Raw genomic sequence first — 17701 nt, 5'->3', positions numbered from 1 at the left:
TAATATGTCTAATTATTCCTTAAATTTATTCAAACTACCCACTTCGACAACACCAGGTGGTAGTTTATTCCAACAACCACTTATTTTCTGGATAAAAGCATACCGGAAATTCTGTAATCTTTTTTCAATCTGTTTATGTCCCCTTATGCATTTTCTGAGAAGGAGTTAGAATGCTTATCATCATTAAGTTTACTCAATCCACTTAAACCTTAAATGCTTCAATTGGGTCTCATAGCAAGCACCTAGTTTCCAAGTGTTGCAATTTGCAGAACTGAAGTCTTTTGTGTTCTTGCTAATCTCTTTTCTCTTCTCTGTGCCCAGCACTGAACCCTGAAGGACTCCATTAGTAATATTAATCCAAGAAGAACAGTACCCATTTAAAAGTATCCTCTGTCTTCTGCCACTGAAAAAATATCCTTTTATCCACAGCAGTAACTTTCCCATAATACTACACTGCTCCAATTTGTATAGTGGTCTTTTGTGTAGAACAGTGTCAAAAACTTTACTGAAATCTAAATATATGATGTCAAAATTATTATTTGCATACAGTTCCTTTGTTAATGCATCATAGTAGCTGATCAGATTGGTCAGATGGGATCCCCCTTAAGAAACACATGCTGCAATTTTCATATAATTCCATTCCTGTTAAGATAATCATGCAATACTTCTTTAACCGCTGACTCTATTATTTTCTCTGGAAAATAAGTCAAGCTTATGGGTCCGTAGTTGCTCACATCACCCTTTGATACCTCCTTCATGATAGGAGGCACATTTACTCACCTACAATCTATAAGAAACCCCCCCCCCTTCAATCCAAGGATGCTCTCATAATTATGGCCAAGCGTTTGCTAACTTTCTATGCTGGTTCTTTTATAACTGACTAGATCTCATCAGCCCCAGGTGCCTTTATTTAGTTTTAGCTTAAGCAATTTCTCTACCACTTTCTTCTCAGTTATAACAAAATCATTTAGCTCCTAATTACAACTTAGTGTTCCCATCCCTAATTTAGTTTGTCAACAACCTGAACAACCATCAGTAGTTCTTGCCATTCATAAAACCAGTGCAATTAGATAGCAAACAATCCTAATAAATAAACCAACTATGTTTCAGAGTGCAATATCAAAATCTGTCTTCACGCCTAAGCATAACCAATTTATTTAGTTTTTGAGATTATTTGTGGATCTAATTGTACCAACATTAAACAATTTGTTTATTGCACACCAATAAACTAATTAAAATACCTCATATGGAAAAATATGTTCTTGTTTATACTCTGGCACGACCACCAGGTCAGTAGAGTTTACAATAAATCAATTAATACAAATGTCAATCATATTTAGCAGTCACGGGCTTAAACTCTGGACCACTCAAAGAGCGTGTACTACTGTACTCGTGCTCCTGACCACTCGGCTACGTCAGGCATTTTGTTTTAAATCTTTCTTACTCAGTAGTACTCCACATAATGTTCTTCTCAACTTTACTTCAGAATGGATGTAATTTTTGGAATGCCTGGAACATGAAGGCCACTTTATCTTGCAGATATTACAAAAGTTAAATAACCTAGTTCCATTTAATTGATACATATATCAAAGTTTTTTCTTCATTTAAGAGTTCTAGCACCGGAGAGCTAGTGAAATGTTTGGTGACATCTTTTTAAAAAGATATCCTAACCTTTCCTTCAAATGCATACCATTGTTTTATTTATTAGTTTATTCTTTTCTGATATCAGCTTGAATAATGCTAAACATTTGGATTATGTTATTTAAACTTTTAATTTTCAATGTAAACTGTCTAACTTAGAATGATTTGTGCCAGATTTATTTAAAAGAAGAGCTTTATTTCATAAGAAAAATTTTTATTTTTCTTCCTGAGCCAGAGATATGAATGATACGGAGCATTTATCTGACTTCGTGCCAGAGAAAAACTTGTGAAGAACTAAGTTAATAATCCGATATTTTAACACAACACATGTAAAAAAAAAAAAAAAAAACCTGCTTATACTCCTGGCTAACCATATGATAGGATGTTAACAATTTAATTTTTATAGTAGCCACACAAAAACAGCAATCATTGAGTTAAAAATTAACCACCCATTTTTCATGGTAGTGTGCAAACCAAATTCAAATGTGCGATGTATACCTGAGAGCAGAAAAGTACCATATGACTGCAGTTAGCCAAAAAATGACCAGGTGAAACTAAGTACAAAAACATGATGATATGACTTCAATTTTTCTGCAAGATTTCATATTCTACAATAATAGAGCTGGCAAAGATTGAATCTTTATGCTTTATGAGAACTTTTTCTGATTACTTTTAAATATATATTTAAATTTTTTAAAAAAATTCTCAAAAAGAATTTTTTTTTTCATTGTGACTTCTTGCAACAATGTCAAATGTTCGTCAAATGTTCATCAATTCTTCACAAATTTAACTCATTTTTATTGAAAAAATTAAAAAGCATATGTTTAATTAAAAAATTAAAAAGCATTATTAAAATTATTTTAGGGTAAATTACAAAATAAAGCTTAAAATATTACACAACAATAAAATATAACTTAAAGAAGGGTCTTAGCAAAATCCAAACATTCCAGACATTTGTTACATCAATGCTCTGTACTATAAACTGATTCTGCTTATGACAAATTCTTATTTCCACCTGTGCACTTAAAGGTACTGATGTTCACATGAGGGTAGTGGTTGGTCAGTTGTTCTGGGGGTTCATTTTTGCATTGACAACTTTGCCCACAGTACATTAGATTTATGAGGTATTTACTAGACATGGTGTTTTTATTGTGTTTTCTATGAATTGCATGTTGTGAAAGCTGAAAAACCCAGAATAACTAATAGGGATAATCCTCCTACTTCTTTCTCAGATCAGCCAAACACAAACTGGATTGAAGAGGTCTTAAAGAATCCTCCAGTGTCCAATGGGATTTGAATCCAGATATTTCCACATAAGGGACAAGTAGCTCACTACACTATCACAAACGACTACTGGGTAGTCAAATTCATTTGAAAGTAGCAAATATTTTAATAACTATGGGATGTTATCAACATTCTGCAAGCCTATATTTCAATTTAAATATTGTGACTATTCAAAAAAAAAAAAACATATTTTCTAGTTAATTAGCAATACTTACTTGGAGGGAAACTGGTTGTTAAAGTGGACGGATAACTAGTCATACTCGGTATAGTCGGTGTACCCACTCCTACTACTGGTGTACCTAAAGAGCTATTTGAAGGTCTAGCTGTTTGCTAGAAGAGAATAGCACTGATCAATATTCTGAGCCGTATTTAAAAATTTCATTAATTAATACATGTCTCCCACCACTTTTACCTTATCTACAAAATGCATCACAAATAGTCAAACCAACAGATCAAATTTTATCTGCTAAAAAAAATCTAAACCTCCAAAAAACTTCCTCATTCACTTCAGAAATATGAGATCCCAGTTCCAGACTGTATGATATCCTTTCACCTATAATCTGCCAAGCCACACTTCTTTTTTATGACAGAATCTTAGCTAATGGTCAATCAACTACCCTCATCTCAATTGTCCTAATTATCTGCTCTACGATTCCATCACTTTAAAGGTGGTACTTGTAAATATGTTCACTCTGACATTCCTAGTCCTAAGACTTCCTAATCTGGAATCACACCTCTCGTTTAAAATCTCTTTCCCCCCACTATATCAAATTCATCTCTTGCCTTTTAACATTCACCCAATTCTACAAATCACTCAGAACTTTTTTTGACTTCCTTTCTTTGAAACCTGACTTTCTCTAATCTAACTTTCCTAACAATTAGATAATTTTCATTGGTGATATTAATGTTCTGTTCACAACTCCAGTTGGCTTTGACAATTTTCAAGCTACACAGACTCAGCTGATCAAGATGCTGAGGCTTCTGTAATAACTAATGACCTTAAACAACTTGTTCATCTACCTATCAGAATAACAAGCAATTATAACTACACAACCAACATTCTTCATCATTTCCTCACCAACACCTTTTCAAATACACAGTTAATGTTGGCAGTAATCTACATACCTCAGATTGCAGCTTGGTGATGGTTTCTCCTTCAATGGAGCCTCCCACCTCCCCACCGCTCTCTCTCATGGCCTCTCTCTCTCTTAGTCTTAGATCACTTAGCATTACAAGAATGTGAAATAGTACATCTTCATGGTTTCTATTCCTTCACTGGACTATTGTTTTAAATCTTCTAATCCTAATATCTGCTCAGATCAAGTCAGTGAAATTATACTTGTTAAGAATTAAACTCCTTTAATCTGTATTCCATCCCAAAACTTTGTCATTTATCTAAACCTTGGTTTTGCAATAAATGTGCTAAGGTTGTTCAAGTTAAGAATATAGCATATCACAATTAATTTATATTCAAATCTTCAGCATCATTTTCTGCCTGTACTAAAGCTTGCAACAATTGTAAAACAATTATTAATCAATCTAAACTCAATTTTGAACAGGCTAAAAGTGTGAAACTTGCTTCTTATTCAAATAGAATCTGGTTTCTACCAAAGCTGTCCACCTAAACATCCAGCACTGTTACAATGGTTTGATTTCATCATCAGTTAAAGATAAAACATTCTTATGAGCTCCTACTTTACTTTTAACCCTTGCATTGATGATCTTCGTAAGTCACCTCCCCATACTAACACACTCCACTCAATGCCTCCCACAGTCTTCCAAAGGAAGGATATTAGAAGAATCTTGATGCCAAGAAAGCTCCAGGTTTTGATCATATTTCTCCACTTTTTCTCAAAACCTGTACTCCTAAGTTTGTTCCTGTTCGTGTAACCTTGAGTACTACATACAGGTCTGGGGGCCTCATTTTACGAAGGGTGTAGAGCTGGAATAGGTACTGAGAAGGGCAACATGACTGGTGAAGGGAAAACAAAGGGGATACTCTTATCAAGAAATGTTTCAGATCTGCAAATTGCAGGGTCTGGAAACTATACAAACTGTAAGGTGATCTGATTGAGGTGCTTAAGGCTTTGAATGGCTTGAGCAAACTCAATGCTAATGGGATTCTTCCTCTTGGTCAGACCATGCTCATGAGGAGACATAAATTCAAATTGAGGAAGGATGGTTTCAGAATAGATATTTGCCTTCAGCCAATAGGTGGTTGATTGCTGGAGCAAACTTCTGTCTTTTGCAGTGCAAGTGAATAATTTGAAAAAATTCAATGAAGAATTAAACAAACTACTGTAGGGGATGGACAGGTGAAATGTTTTTTTTTTTTTTTTTTTGGCAGTGCTATATAAGCCTGCTTTCTTGCATCATTTGCCACTACTAATACTAAAATGTTTTAATATCTCATTTCACTGTTACTGGCTTTTTTTTTCCTCTGCTTGGAAATTTCTTCATATCCAGCCAGCCACTTCCTAGAAAAGGATAAAAAAAAAAAAAAAAAAAAAAAAAAATCACTCCATTTCAACTGTGCCCACCTCTACTCTTTCCAAAAAAAATGAAGAAATTCATCAACTACCAATTCTTATACTGTTTTGAACCTTGCATCTGATTAATGATCACCAACATAGATTCCATCAGTATTGTAGTACTCATCTTTATTTGGTTTATATTACTCATCTTTGGAAAAATTTTAATGGAAAAATTTGGTGAAACTCAAAACAGTTGCTGTTGACATTTTGATCATGTCTGGCATAAAGGATTTCTAAACAATCTTCCATCTTATGGCCTGTTAACTGTTTTTTACAAGTGATTATCCGGTTCCCTCTCTGACTGTTCACTGTGGGTGATGGTAGATGCTGCCCTTTGAATATAAGAGCTACAGAGCTAGTTTGACAACCAAGCACTTTACAGGAGACTTGAATGAGTTCTATTAGGCTCTGAGTGGCCTATCATAGTAAAATGAATGAAGCAGAAACTTGCACTATTATATGATTCCAGAACTAGAGACTAAATTCAAATTATGTAGAAAGTGGTTTAGATTGGATTGTAGGAAGTTTTTTTTCAGTCAGTGAATTGTTAATTACTAGAATAAGTTGCCATTGTGAAGAGAGAAGCACAGATTTTTCTTTTTATATCAATATCTTACTTTTTATTTCTATTATTGCTTTTTATCGTTTATTTTTTATTATTTTTATTGTTTATTTTTTATTATTAATTTTTAATTAATAATAAAAATTCTTTATTTTATGCAATTATTTTTTTGACTGGAGCAGCAAAAGCCTGTGGCTTCCTTGTACTATACTGCTAATACTACTTCATTCATTTACGGTAAAAGTTAATGCTAAAAAGTGTACTTCTTTTTTTTAACAGGAAAAAAAAATAGACAAATTAATAAAATAATACTATACTAGGGGGCTTCGCCCCCTGCTTGCTGCTCTCACTTCTTTTTGATAAAATAAAATAAAATACTTACAGAAGCTTTCGATTCTGTGTGTGTCTCTTCCTCAACTATGAATACATAAATACATTACTATATCTATTTAATATTGGTGTAGATAGACAACTCTTGAACAACTTTTGTGTAGCATCATCAATTGACTATGATTGTACTGTGAAAGGCATCATTTCATCTATATCTCATATTGTGCTCATCCTTCACAACGAGTTACCATGTATTGCACTACCTCAAATAAGGCCGACCAGGCTAGCCGGGTGGGTAAAGTGCCTGCCTGGCAACCCAAAGGTCGCGGGTTCGAATCCCGCCTCGGGCTTGGATCAAAGTACTAGAAAAACCTTGGGAGGTGCATTATGGCCACAGAAGCCGATGCGCCAACAACTACAAAACCTCAAATAAGTAACACTTCACTAATAGAGATGATTATTGTCACTTATTCTCGGTGGGCACCACCACCCAGACAGCACCGTTTCAAAGCTAGTTGGCTTTTCACTGGTGGGTGCCTTTCACACTACAATTGTAATTTTTATTTAAGAGTTGTCTATGGTGTATCTACACTGATATTATATAGATATAGAATCTTAAACTCTTAAAATATTATGCCTTGTTGCATTTAGTTTATTTAAATAAATACATTATATATGGAAATCAAGAATGGTACCGTGTGGTCATGTCAGATAAACGTAGCACGTGACCACGCTTACACAGATTTAGCCAACAAAAAAAAAATTAAATTAAGCTATGCTATTATATTGTGTCAGTTATAAATGGTACTTTAAGAGATCTACAATTTTCGAATATTCTGCTTATTTATTGACTCCTAAAATTGGATTAGAACAACAAATTTGATGGATATTCAACAGATGTTGTGAATGATAAAATAATCACAATAGTACCAACAGAATCTTATTATCATAATCTAAATATTTTATGTAACTACAAGAAAGGATCATCAAATAATCAGAATTTCTTTATATAGTGCATTTCAATTAAAAAGCATCTTGCTTATTTTTAGATTTAGGCTATTTGTCATCTGTACCTTTTTTGCCATATCTGGGAAATGGAAAAAATTTTTGAACTTTAGGTCAAAAGTGAAATAAATATAACCATTTATATTTTATGATTTCTAAATTAAAATTTTGTCTAACCACCTGCTCTTTTCTCAATGGGAAAGTTGTTTCCAGTCATCAGTTTTGGCTAAAAACAATGTCAGTGTATTTCTGAAATGAATGTGAACCAATTTTATTTGAATAAAGATATAAAACAAACACAATGGCTGCATGCATTATCAGTTCTTCAGCATGCACATTTAGCTAGAACAGCTGGCTGTATGAGAACACTTTATGTCATGCTACTACTGTTTTGTTATTTTTATTCAAATAAAATTAGTTTACATTTATTTGAAGATAACAAACACTTGAATGTACGTTGCTATAATTGTTTATTTTTTAATTGTAAATATGTATGAGGGATGCTCAATAAAGAATGATCATAATTTTTCATGAACAACCTGCTTGCTATTTCTAGCTGAGCTGTAGAATTTAAAACCAAATCAAGCTGCATCACATAGTAACTGCACAGTTCAACTTATATGCACAATATGACCTTGGCAGTTGGTAAAGTTTATGCCTGTTCAGTTTTGCCTACAAAACAGTGGATGTGACACACGAGGAACAATATGCTGCTCTCAAATTTTGTTTCCATCTAAAGTTATGAACAAGTTGTGGTACAAATTCTTGTGACCAAAGTAACCCTTTGTGATGTTGCAAAGACAGCTATCAGTGAAAAAGTGGTAACAAAATGTTTGACTTCATTACAAACATATTTCCAATTTGGAACTACACATGCCACATTAGAGATGTATGCTGGGTAATACAAGATTTTTCACTTGAAATCATACAAGTGTTTCATGGGTTCAGAAATACAAGGATATGCATTTTCATGCAGAATAATCATATCTTAAAAAGGTCAACTAACAAAAATATGCAAGTCTCTTCCTGCATATTTGCAGTCTTTAACTTTTGTGTAGCATCATGTGGGGACTTGATTTGTGTACTGGGTTCCATGGTGTTCTTAGCATAAACATCTATTAAATGATTATGAATCTCAACAAATTTGAGATGTTCAATTTTTGTTAAACAAAATATCTTCTGACATAAACAATATTAGCTGCATTGCCATTTTCAAACAGCTGCCATATATCAATTGAAATTGATCTGTATTACCATCTGTAATATAATGCATACAAATAACATGCAATTCACACAGCTTGCCTCTTTTCCATAATGACAAAGAAAATTCTGGTTATTTATTCATCCATTCTCATATGTTCAGTCTAATATTTTGCTGCATTATACTTCACTCTAAGATAGAATCTAATAGAATGTTAAGCATATGTTTTAAATTTTTTTATAGATATAAAAAGTGCTACTAAAAATTTGAATCTTAAATTAAAACTTACAAGCGTTGTTGTAGAATGAGAGTTGGGTATGACGACACGAAGATTTGGGCGACTCCCAGAAGGGGAGTGCTGCTTTCCTAACAACTGTTTGGAGCTTAATCCTGGTGAGCTACTACCAGGAAGAGAAGATGGAGAACCAGGCCGTGGATAGCCATTGGAAGTAACACCATTTATATCTAACATTCCTAAAGGAGAGAGATCTGTATAACATATTTTTGTTTACTAATATATAATCAAAAAGTGAATAATAATTTACAATATTCTTATAGTTCATAATATTTTAGCTTATATTATTACTTATTTACATTAAAATAAAATAATAACATTTTAATACTAAAGGCAAAAAAAAAAAAAAAATACTTATGACTGCATGGCAAATAACACAGGACAATTATCAAATAATGCTTTATACATATATAAATTGGTTATTCACCAAAAGTTAAAAAAGTAAATAAAAGAATACAAATGGTGACACAAGAAAAGAGGTTTCTAGAGGGGGTTTACAAGTGAGATAAATATGAGAATGTAAAATAATAATAATATCAATAGTTGTAGTTCAAGAAGGAAATAAACATTTAATGTATCAGATTAAAATTTGCAAATTCCACATGCTTTGAACAGATGGCAAAACATTTTTTGCCTGAGCTATATTACATACAGTTCAAGCCCGGAGATCCACAGTTCAACTTGCGGAAGCATACTGCCATTTTAAACACAAAGAAGCAGTCAGAGCATTTTTTAGACTGAATAAAAATATAATATTAGAAAAGAAAGGTTTGCACTCAACACGGAGGAATGCATTAGGCAACAAAACACCGGATGTCAAAAAAAAAGCATATCACTAAAAAGCTAAATGGCACCACAGCCACTGATTTTAAATAGAGGAGAAGAAAAAGTTCTTCAAGAGCGGCCATCTCAAAGTAGTATATATGTATCCTGTTTCCCACAAGTACCATTTAAGGATACAAAATTTACAGCACTTCAAACAGGTCAGCAAAGACAGCCTTGTAGATGGCATGTATTTTAGGTGTGTGTTAAGTGTCAAAGCTACTAAGGCTATGAGGTGTCAGTATAGTGGATCTGTAATTGTTTATATTATTTGCTGTTTTCCGAATGAAAAACTCAAGATTCCAGGAGAAAAAAAAAAAAAAAAACCTATCCATCCCTCACCCTGAGACCAACTCAACCACATTGCAAAAAAAAAAAAAAAAAATCAATAAAAATTCCTAGCATCATAGATGAAATTAAAATTCAGGCCTTTTCCACCTTGTGTGGGATGAGTCTTGTCGGACTAAATATTCCACTCACAAAAAATGGACAAATTCCTAAGCACTATAGTCTGAAACTTCTTTTAAATCCAATTTATGTTACTAGAAGACCTACAAAAGCTTGGAACAGATTGGTTTAATTTTTTTTTTTTTTTAATGAAAACCACAAACACGAAAGGTATCAAAACCTATAGTACTTAGTACCGTGCATGGGTTGAAGGAAAAGTATGGGGGGAGAGGGATGCCAAAAACTTTGCTCTAGAGACTAAACATGGGTTTCACCACTTCAAGCCTCCAATAAGCAAAGTGGTGGTATTGCACCGGTTAATTTAGGAATAAAAGCATAACTTTTTATCAAGGATGGTTCCTAAGAATTTTACTTTACTGAATACAGATATGCTAGTGTTATCAATTATTTGCATGGTAATCAATATGGTGATGAATAACGATTTAACTGTGATTATGAGGATTAACTTTATCTGTAGAAGTCAAAGAGAAATAACCCTTCAAACTCTTCAAACAGATACAGAAAACTAATATTGCTGACTGAGCTTGTTTGTACACTCACAGAAAGTCAGAATGGCTGACTTGATTAATAAAGCCAGCACGCTATCAATAACATGAAAAATGCCATTCCTGAATGTTTCCTAATTATGTGATAATTAACAGATTTCTGGAACTTTCAGTAGAGAAATCAAAGAAAACAGTTTCAAAAACAGCTAATAGAAGTTTCAGCTGTGTGGACAGAATAGACAAAGAGCACAAATTGGTGAAATATCAACACTGTGCAACAGGCTTTGGGCTAAAATAACATTTCTTATCACTGATTCTGTGATTCTATATAGATCACAGAATGGATTGGAGTGCAACATAAATACACATAATTATACCAATATAGGTTTGAATGCTTTATTATCTTCAAACAACACAATTTACCTATGCAACATGCTGCTCAAGGAATAGTTGTACATTTATTTCAGAAGTACACTAATGACATTTTCAGACCAAAATTGTAAACTGTTTTAATGTCAAATCTAAATGGACCTATGGACACATATAATTACAGTTGAATCATAAGAAATTTTGGATGCCCCCACAATCCAAACTGTTATAGTGCTCAGCAAGATGAAAAGAAGAAATGTAAATGAAATAAAAGTAAGAAGTGTGTTCATCAACATAAATGAGTTAAAATGATTTTTCTCATGAAGATATTAGATATTAGCTATAAATTGACTCAAAGAAATTCTAAAAGAGAAGGAAAAGAATGGAAACAGAAGCAGAAATGTGTACTTTTCTGCAAATATAATAAGAAACACAAAACTTTCCCTTCAAACATAAGTGGAAATACAATGCCCTCCAATCTTTTAACAAGAAAATTACTGAAGAACAACTTCAGTAATTTTCCAGAGTTCCCCACCCTGGGTGGCCCCTACCCCCTTTTGTGTGGTGGCTCACCCCACCACACACTTTCAACTCCCACCCTCTGGACCAGGATGGGCATCCTGTACCAGGGTCCCCTTACTGTCTCCCCTTTCAAATCAGGCAAGTGCCTCAACTACTGCTCTCTGCTCCTTTTATCCAACCCTCTTCCTATCTCCCCATTATCTCCTTTCCAAATATATATATATATATATTTTTTGGGCTCTCCTTGGATGCCTAGGCTACACCAGGGTTCACCCTGCCAGAGCTTTCTTCTCTCCTAGCGTCCTGGCCTGCCTTCCCAGGGCAGTGATGGAAACGGGGGTGTTAGTTGCTCTCCACAAGCCCCCAGGCTAAGTGGCCAGAGGAACAGCACAACCCACACTAATACTTCACAAAACACACACACCCTAGCCTTATGCAGAGTATTGTATTCTACACAGAGTAGGGGAGACCCCTGGTGCCGCCAGACAAAAAACACTGTCATTATGATCGATATCTAATCAAGAAATTACCTATGTAATTATTTACCTGTGCATTTGTAGTTTGCTACATTCTCAAGGTCGCATAAATATCACTATGTAATTATTTAACTGCGTTTACATAAGTCACTTAGGAAAAGGCCTTTTGCTTCAGGTACCATAATGCGTGAGGAATAGTGTTGCAATCAAAAGAGCAGGACTAAAATATTTTGCTGAAATATTTACAAAATACTAAATTACTGTATTTACAAATACAGTATACAATATTCATTAATATACAAAAAGTTACAATGGAACATCAAATGTTAGGGAAGCACGTTCACGAGATTGGTGAACGCTATGGAGGCAGTTGTCAATAATTAATTGTATTTGTAGTGACGTAATTGCCTCGCCCTCTTCTCTCATTGGCTCGAATAAATATCACTAGGAGGAAAACTTTTTTAATGTATAGAGAGATGATGTAATGAAAAAATTGTCATGTAGCAGAAACAGTTTAAAAACTGACTGATATAAAACAAAAAATGTATTTTAAAAAAATTGCAAGACATTCACATGTCCAATTTTAATGAAGTTGAAATTACTTAAGAAATATTTCTAGAAGAGCCATATATAAAATTTCATGAAAATCAGTTTATTGAGAAGAGGGTTGTTATATGCAGAAATGATGAAACTAGGAACATTTTCAAACAAATCTAAAAAGCTAATAATTCCAATGGTTTTTCAATATGCTATATAAATTCAAACAAAATATTAAGCAAAACAAACATATAAACTATCTAATGCAAAAAAATTACCTATTGTTTAAAAAAAAAAAATTCCAATTTATTTCTTAATCCTCCTAAGACACAATGTATAACAGGAAAAATATTTTGTGTAAAAATGTATACTGGACCATTTTGAAACAATGATTTCTATATGTATCCAGGAAAGCTCATAACAATGAGAGTTTTCAGTGTAATCTGTTTGGAATCTACTCCATGTGTACTCTTGTGAATTTGCACAAGTAAACCCATTTGACCTAGACAGCATGTGGGTGGAAGCATCTGCCTTATTTATACCAGCTGGCAGTCCCCAGAAAAACTAGCACAAACACAAGGATACAGCTTTAAGATGGATCTGAAAATCAGATAGTTGGATAGACTGGGGCCAATGGTAATACATTAAAGACTCCTTGGTCAGCTAATGAAAATCTCACTGCCACTATCCTTCCAGATAATGCCTAAAGAGAATCTGAATAGGGGAAAGGGGAGCAATGTTTTGATAAGGGGAGAAGGTATATTTTCACAATGTGCACAACATACCTAAAAACTGCAACTTTAATTTTATTTAAGGAACCAAAAGGGGGAACATCAACACTCAGACACAAAAGCCTGGTTGTAAATGATGCAATGTGTGAATAAATTGTAAAATAATACACAGTAAGTTTTTATTAAAATTTGACCTTTAAACAAGTTTATAAAGTTACAGAACATTAAATCATTACTAGAAATTACAAAAAAAACTGTATATTGTTAGATTCTTGAGAGGAATTATATAATATGAAGGAAAACTAAAAAACTCCGTGAAAATAAATCACCACCCCCTTTAATTTAACAAAGAAAGTGCTCACCCAGTATTTTTTTTATAGGAATTCAAGAATGATTATAAACTTATCATTCTTATCCTATAAACTTATCATCTAAAATTTTTGGCAGCCAATTGCTACATGATTATTATTAAATTTTTAATAATTAAATTTTTAATATTTAAATTTAAATATTGAAAATTTAGTAATAATTTCAAGAATCATTTATTTTATAAAGTATTCTTTTTCCTTTAAAAAGTTAGTTCAATTATTTTTTAAAGGTCTTTCTTTTCTTTCTCTAACATACCTGATGAACTGGGTCGAGGACTAATGCTGGTATGAGATGGCATCTGCGGTGAAGGCTGCATTAGACTGTCTTGGTAGGATGAAGTGTTAACAGGCAGTGTCACTGGCATACCTCCAATTGTCTGGCCCAGTGATGTCTGGCTCTATTGGCAGAGGATATAAATTTTATCTCTTAGTGTGCATGCTTAAAATTTCTTTGTGTTTTTGATTTATGACTCTATTTACATGCACTCAATACAAGATCCTGAATAAAGAAAGGCATTAATTTCGCTTTGTTGTCAATGAACTGATTTTTAATTTCTTTCTAAATCTCCATTAGTAAAAAGGTTAAAATTTAACTAGACTTCATTTAATCCATTACAGAATATTGCACTACTGTGACAAGTACAAATCTGCACTTCAAAACATATTTTCACTAATAAATAATATTAATTGTTTTAGTAATAAAAAAATAATTCAATAGTTCTATTAACAAGCAGAAAGAAACAAAAATTCTCTGTTCAATTTTTAATCTAAAAATCTTTTGAAACAGATTTCTGATTTCTGTACTTGCAATAAAGCTTTAACAAAGTAAGCGATAGCAATTGTGAAAATTGAAAGTCCTTGCTATACTAACTGGAACAGATTTCCTCAAGACTATATCTTTAAATATATTATACGTAAATATGGAATATAAAAGTGTAATTAAGATTTTCATATGAATTTTAAAAATATTTTAATATTCCATATTGAAATATGTGTGGAATTAAATAGTACGATAATTAAAATAATAATGACTGCATTATCTTTTTACATAATGTATTTTACATAGTGGATGTACTCATGTGTCAGTATTTTTTCTTTAATATTTGTTTTTTGAATAAATTAACTCCACTTTATTTATTCAAAAATGCAGTTTGGTGGTATTTTGTTATTAAATGACAACTAAAAATTGATAGATTTCTAAGATTAGTAACTAAATTAAATGAGTTGAAAAATCAAAATTAAAGATGAGTTTTAAATAACATCTTTATAATATAAGGGAGTTCAGAGACTTGGTGAAAAACACAGGAATGTGTAAATTCGAGAAAAAACACATTCTTCATTGAAAAATGTATAATAAATTGAAACTTTAATTAAATTAGCATAATAACTTAAATAAAACTAGATGTTTCAGGGAACTATTCCAGTTCTGTGAATTATACACAACTTCGACAAAACATTAACATGGAGAAACTATCAAAAACTGAATTCAAACTGATGCTACGTTTTGCTACTTCTAGCAGAAGGCAATGATCCTGGGAAGTGCAGGAACAATGGAATCAGTGTTACAAAGTGCTCATGTGATCGAGGGGATTACTTTAATTGGTGGCCTTGGGGGAAGGGATCATATAGGAGCTTTCTCCTATTAGCACCCAGGCATGTCTAGCTTTAATTACTTTAATTTTTTAATTTATTATGCTTTTCAATGCAGCATTGTTTTTCATAGAAATTATGTTTTATGCTTGTGAGGTGCTGTATATAATGAAGCAATAATTACAGTATATGATCATATAGGATTATGTGTAATTTATAATCTATAAGTTACATATAAGCCAGCCTATATAATCTGAAAAGGAGATCATCAACCTTTCAAAAGTGACATGCCCATTCACTCAAATTTAGGGTGTCATGCCAAATTTACTCAAATATAGAATCAAATTTACTCAATAATATTAAAATTCAAAATGTCAATGTATAAAAAACCATCTACTATTATTTCACAAAAATAGGTACAAACAAATAAATAAATGCTTCTAAAATGCATTTAGGAAGATTTAAAAAATTTCTTCTGAAAATTGTACTCTACTGACCATCTTAATGATATCTAAAATAATTTCCCTCAAATATCTATGCATGCACATACCCTGTTTCCATTAAGGACAACATTTCTTTGCATCATCATTTCAAATTCTTCATTAATTTTGTTGTATTTCGCTTCAGTCCTAGGAGTCAAGGCATACTGATCTTGATCAGGTTCTGGACTGTCACAACCATTACTAGAATGCTTATGTTCTTTTTTACTTAATGCCTATGAAATATAATTGTATCAAAAATAAGTTCATATTATGCATATTTTTAGCATAAAAGATCTTTTTAATTACTAAACAAACAAAATTAGTAATATGAATTACATATCATCAGAAAAAGAATTTGTTGTGCAAAAAATTATGCAACTCTCAGCCACCTACATTATGCAAGCAACATCAGAGAGCAACATGAGAGAGTAGTAAATACATTATAAACAGATGTATTTTGCATGCCTATATTAGGAAATAATATATATAGCCATAACCTACTATATTTCTTGTGTTTGTTACTATATATTTATTTAATTAGAAAACGAAATGCACATGGCATAATTACTTATAGGTTTTGGTAATTAACTATATAATATCGGTGTAGATACACCATAGTTAACCCATAAATTTGAACTACATATGTAATGTAAAAGGCATTGTTTTAATTCTATCTCATATTGTGGGTGCCTTTACAACGAGATAGCTGGTATTGCACTACTTCAAATAAATAACATTATTTTAAAGCTATCTCATTGTGAAGGCATCCACAATATGAGATACAGTTAAAATGATGCCTTTTACACTACATATGTAGTTTAAATTTATGGGTTAACTATGGTGTATCCACACCGATATTATATATTTATTTAAATACAGACCTTTTGATGAACATGAAATGGTCTATATTTAAATAAATAAAATGAATACAAATGGGACCCCAAATTACGCTACATGCAAAAAAACTGAATTTGTTTTATCAATTTTATTAAGGATCATCAAAAATACCAAATCTCGGCAAAAGCCATTTAACCCGAAGGATATCATATGCATGCAAAATAATCTATTTGGCAAAAATATGTCAAAATATCCTTATCAATTACAATTAACAATAAAAGTACCATCTTGTGCAGTTGAAATTTTAACTATTTAATGAAGTTATCTGAGTTAATTATGTTGATCAAATTAATCTATGTCATAATTGCTTTATCAAAATTATCATCATATGGCATATGACAGAAGCATCAAACTCAAAAGGGTTTAGAAGCTCCAAGAGCTCTCAGGGAGCCACAAGCCCTGCCAGTTCTCTGGGGTCTCATTAGTTTATGAGCAGTACACATGTATAGCATTACTTAGAGAAATATACTAATATTTTAACATGTTTATCCTTGCACAAGAATGCATGATCTCCTGAATAAGAAAAACAATGAAAATTCACATTTTTTTTGTATTTTTATTGAAACTCATAAATTTAGGGTATTCCCTTTAAAATACCACTATTTTACACAGGTAAAGAATTAACACTTATAAAAAAGTCAACAACACTTATCTTTAAAACAAAAGAGAAATTAACTAAGGAAGAATGTACAGGAAAAAGTACAAGGAAAAAGGAAGATTACAACATTATACTCATTTTGTCCTATTATTATTTTAGCAATGGCAAAACTTCATTCAGAGTAACATAAATATAACTTATGATATTTTATTTGTAAGCATAAAACATTTGGTGAAAACTTTTAATGTTACTGAAAGTAAGGATGCTATTTAAGCAAAATTTTTCAATTTTGCCAAGTACTCACCTAATATTCACAACATCTCCCACCTCTTTTCTCATCTCTTCTTTTAATGCCGAAATTTTGTTGAGTTAATTTAAGAGTATTTCACACATCAGAGGAAAAAAGGAAATACCCATTTTCATTTTATTCCACATTAATTGATGATGTGAATACCACAATTTTTCTCTCTTTGTGTGTGTGTGTGTGTGTGTGTGTGTTGTTGT

General features: G+C 32.2%; 1 protein-coding gene across 2 annotated transcripts in view; it reads right to left on the bottom strand.

Moving 5' to 3' along the window:
- Window positions 1-17701, bottom strand: part of LOC150090564 (myocyte-specific enhancer factor 2-like) — a 318621-nt gene that overhangs the window by 21344 nt on the left and 279576 nt on the right. Inside the window, exons 6-9 of one of the 2 annotated variants that reach the window (XM_090371613.1) lie at window positions 15771-15935; window positions 13887-14028; window positions 8847-9046; window positions 3141-3255 (exon numbers count right to left, since the gene is read on the bottom strand). In XM_090371613.1, the coding sequence (XP_090227739.1) occupies window positions 3141-3255; window positions 8847-9046; window positions 13887-14028; window positions 15771-15935 (622 nt within the window). The remainder of the gene's footprint in view (window positions 1-3140; window positions 3256-8846; window positions 9047-13886; window positions 14029-15770; window positions 15936-17701) is intronic. The other variant, XM_090371622.1, reaches the window with a different exon arrangement.

This window comes from Mastigoproctus giganteus, chromosome 1 (genome assembly GCF_048544385.1).
Source record: "Mastigoproctus giganteus isolate SK-2022 chromosome 1, ASM4854438v1, whole genome shotgun sequence".
In the NCBI taxonomy this organism is placed as follows: Eukaryota; Metazoa; Arthropoda; class Arachnida; order Uropygi; family Thelyphonidae; genus Mastigoproctus; species Mastigoproctus giganteus.
The sequence above is the reverse complement of the archived record's forward strand: the minus strand, read 5'-3'. Positions and strand labels throughout refer to the sequence as shown.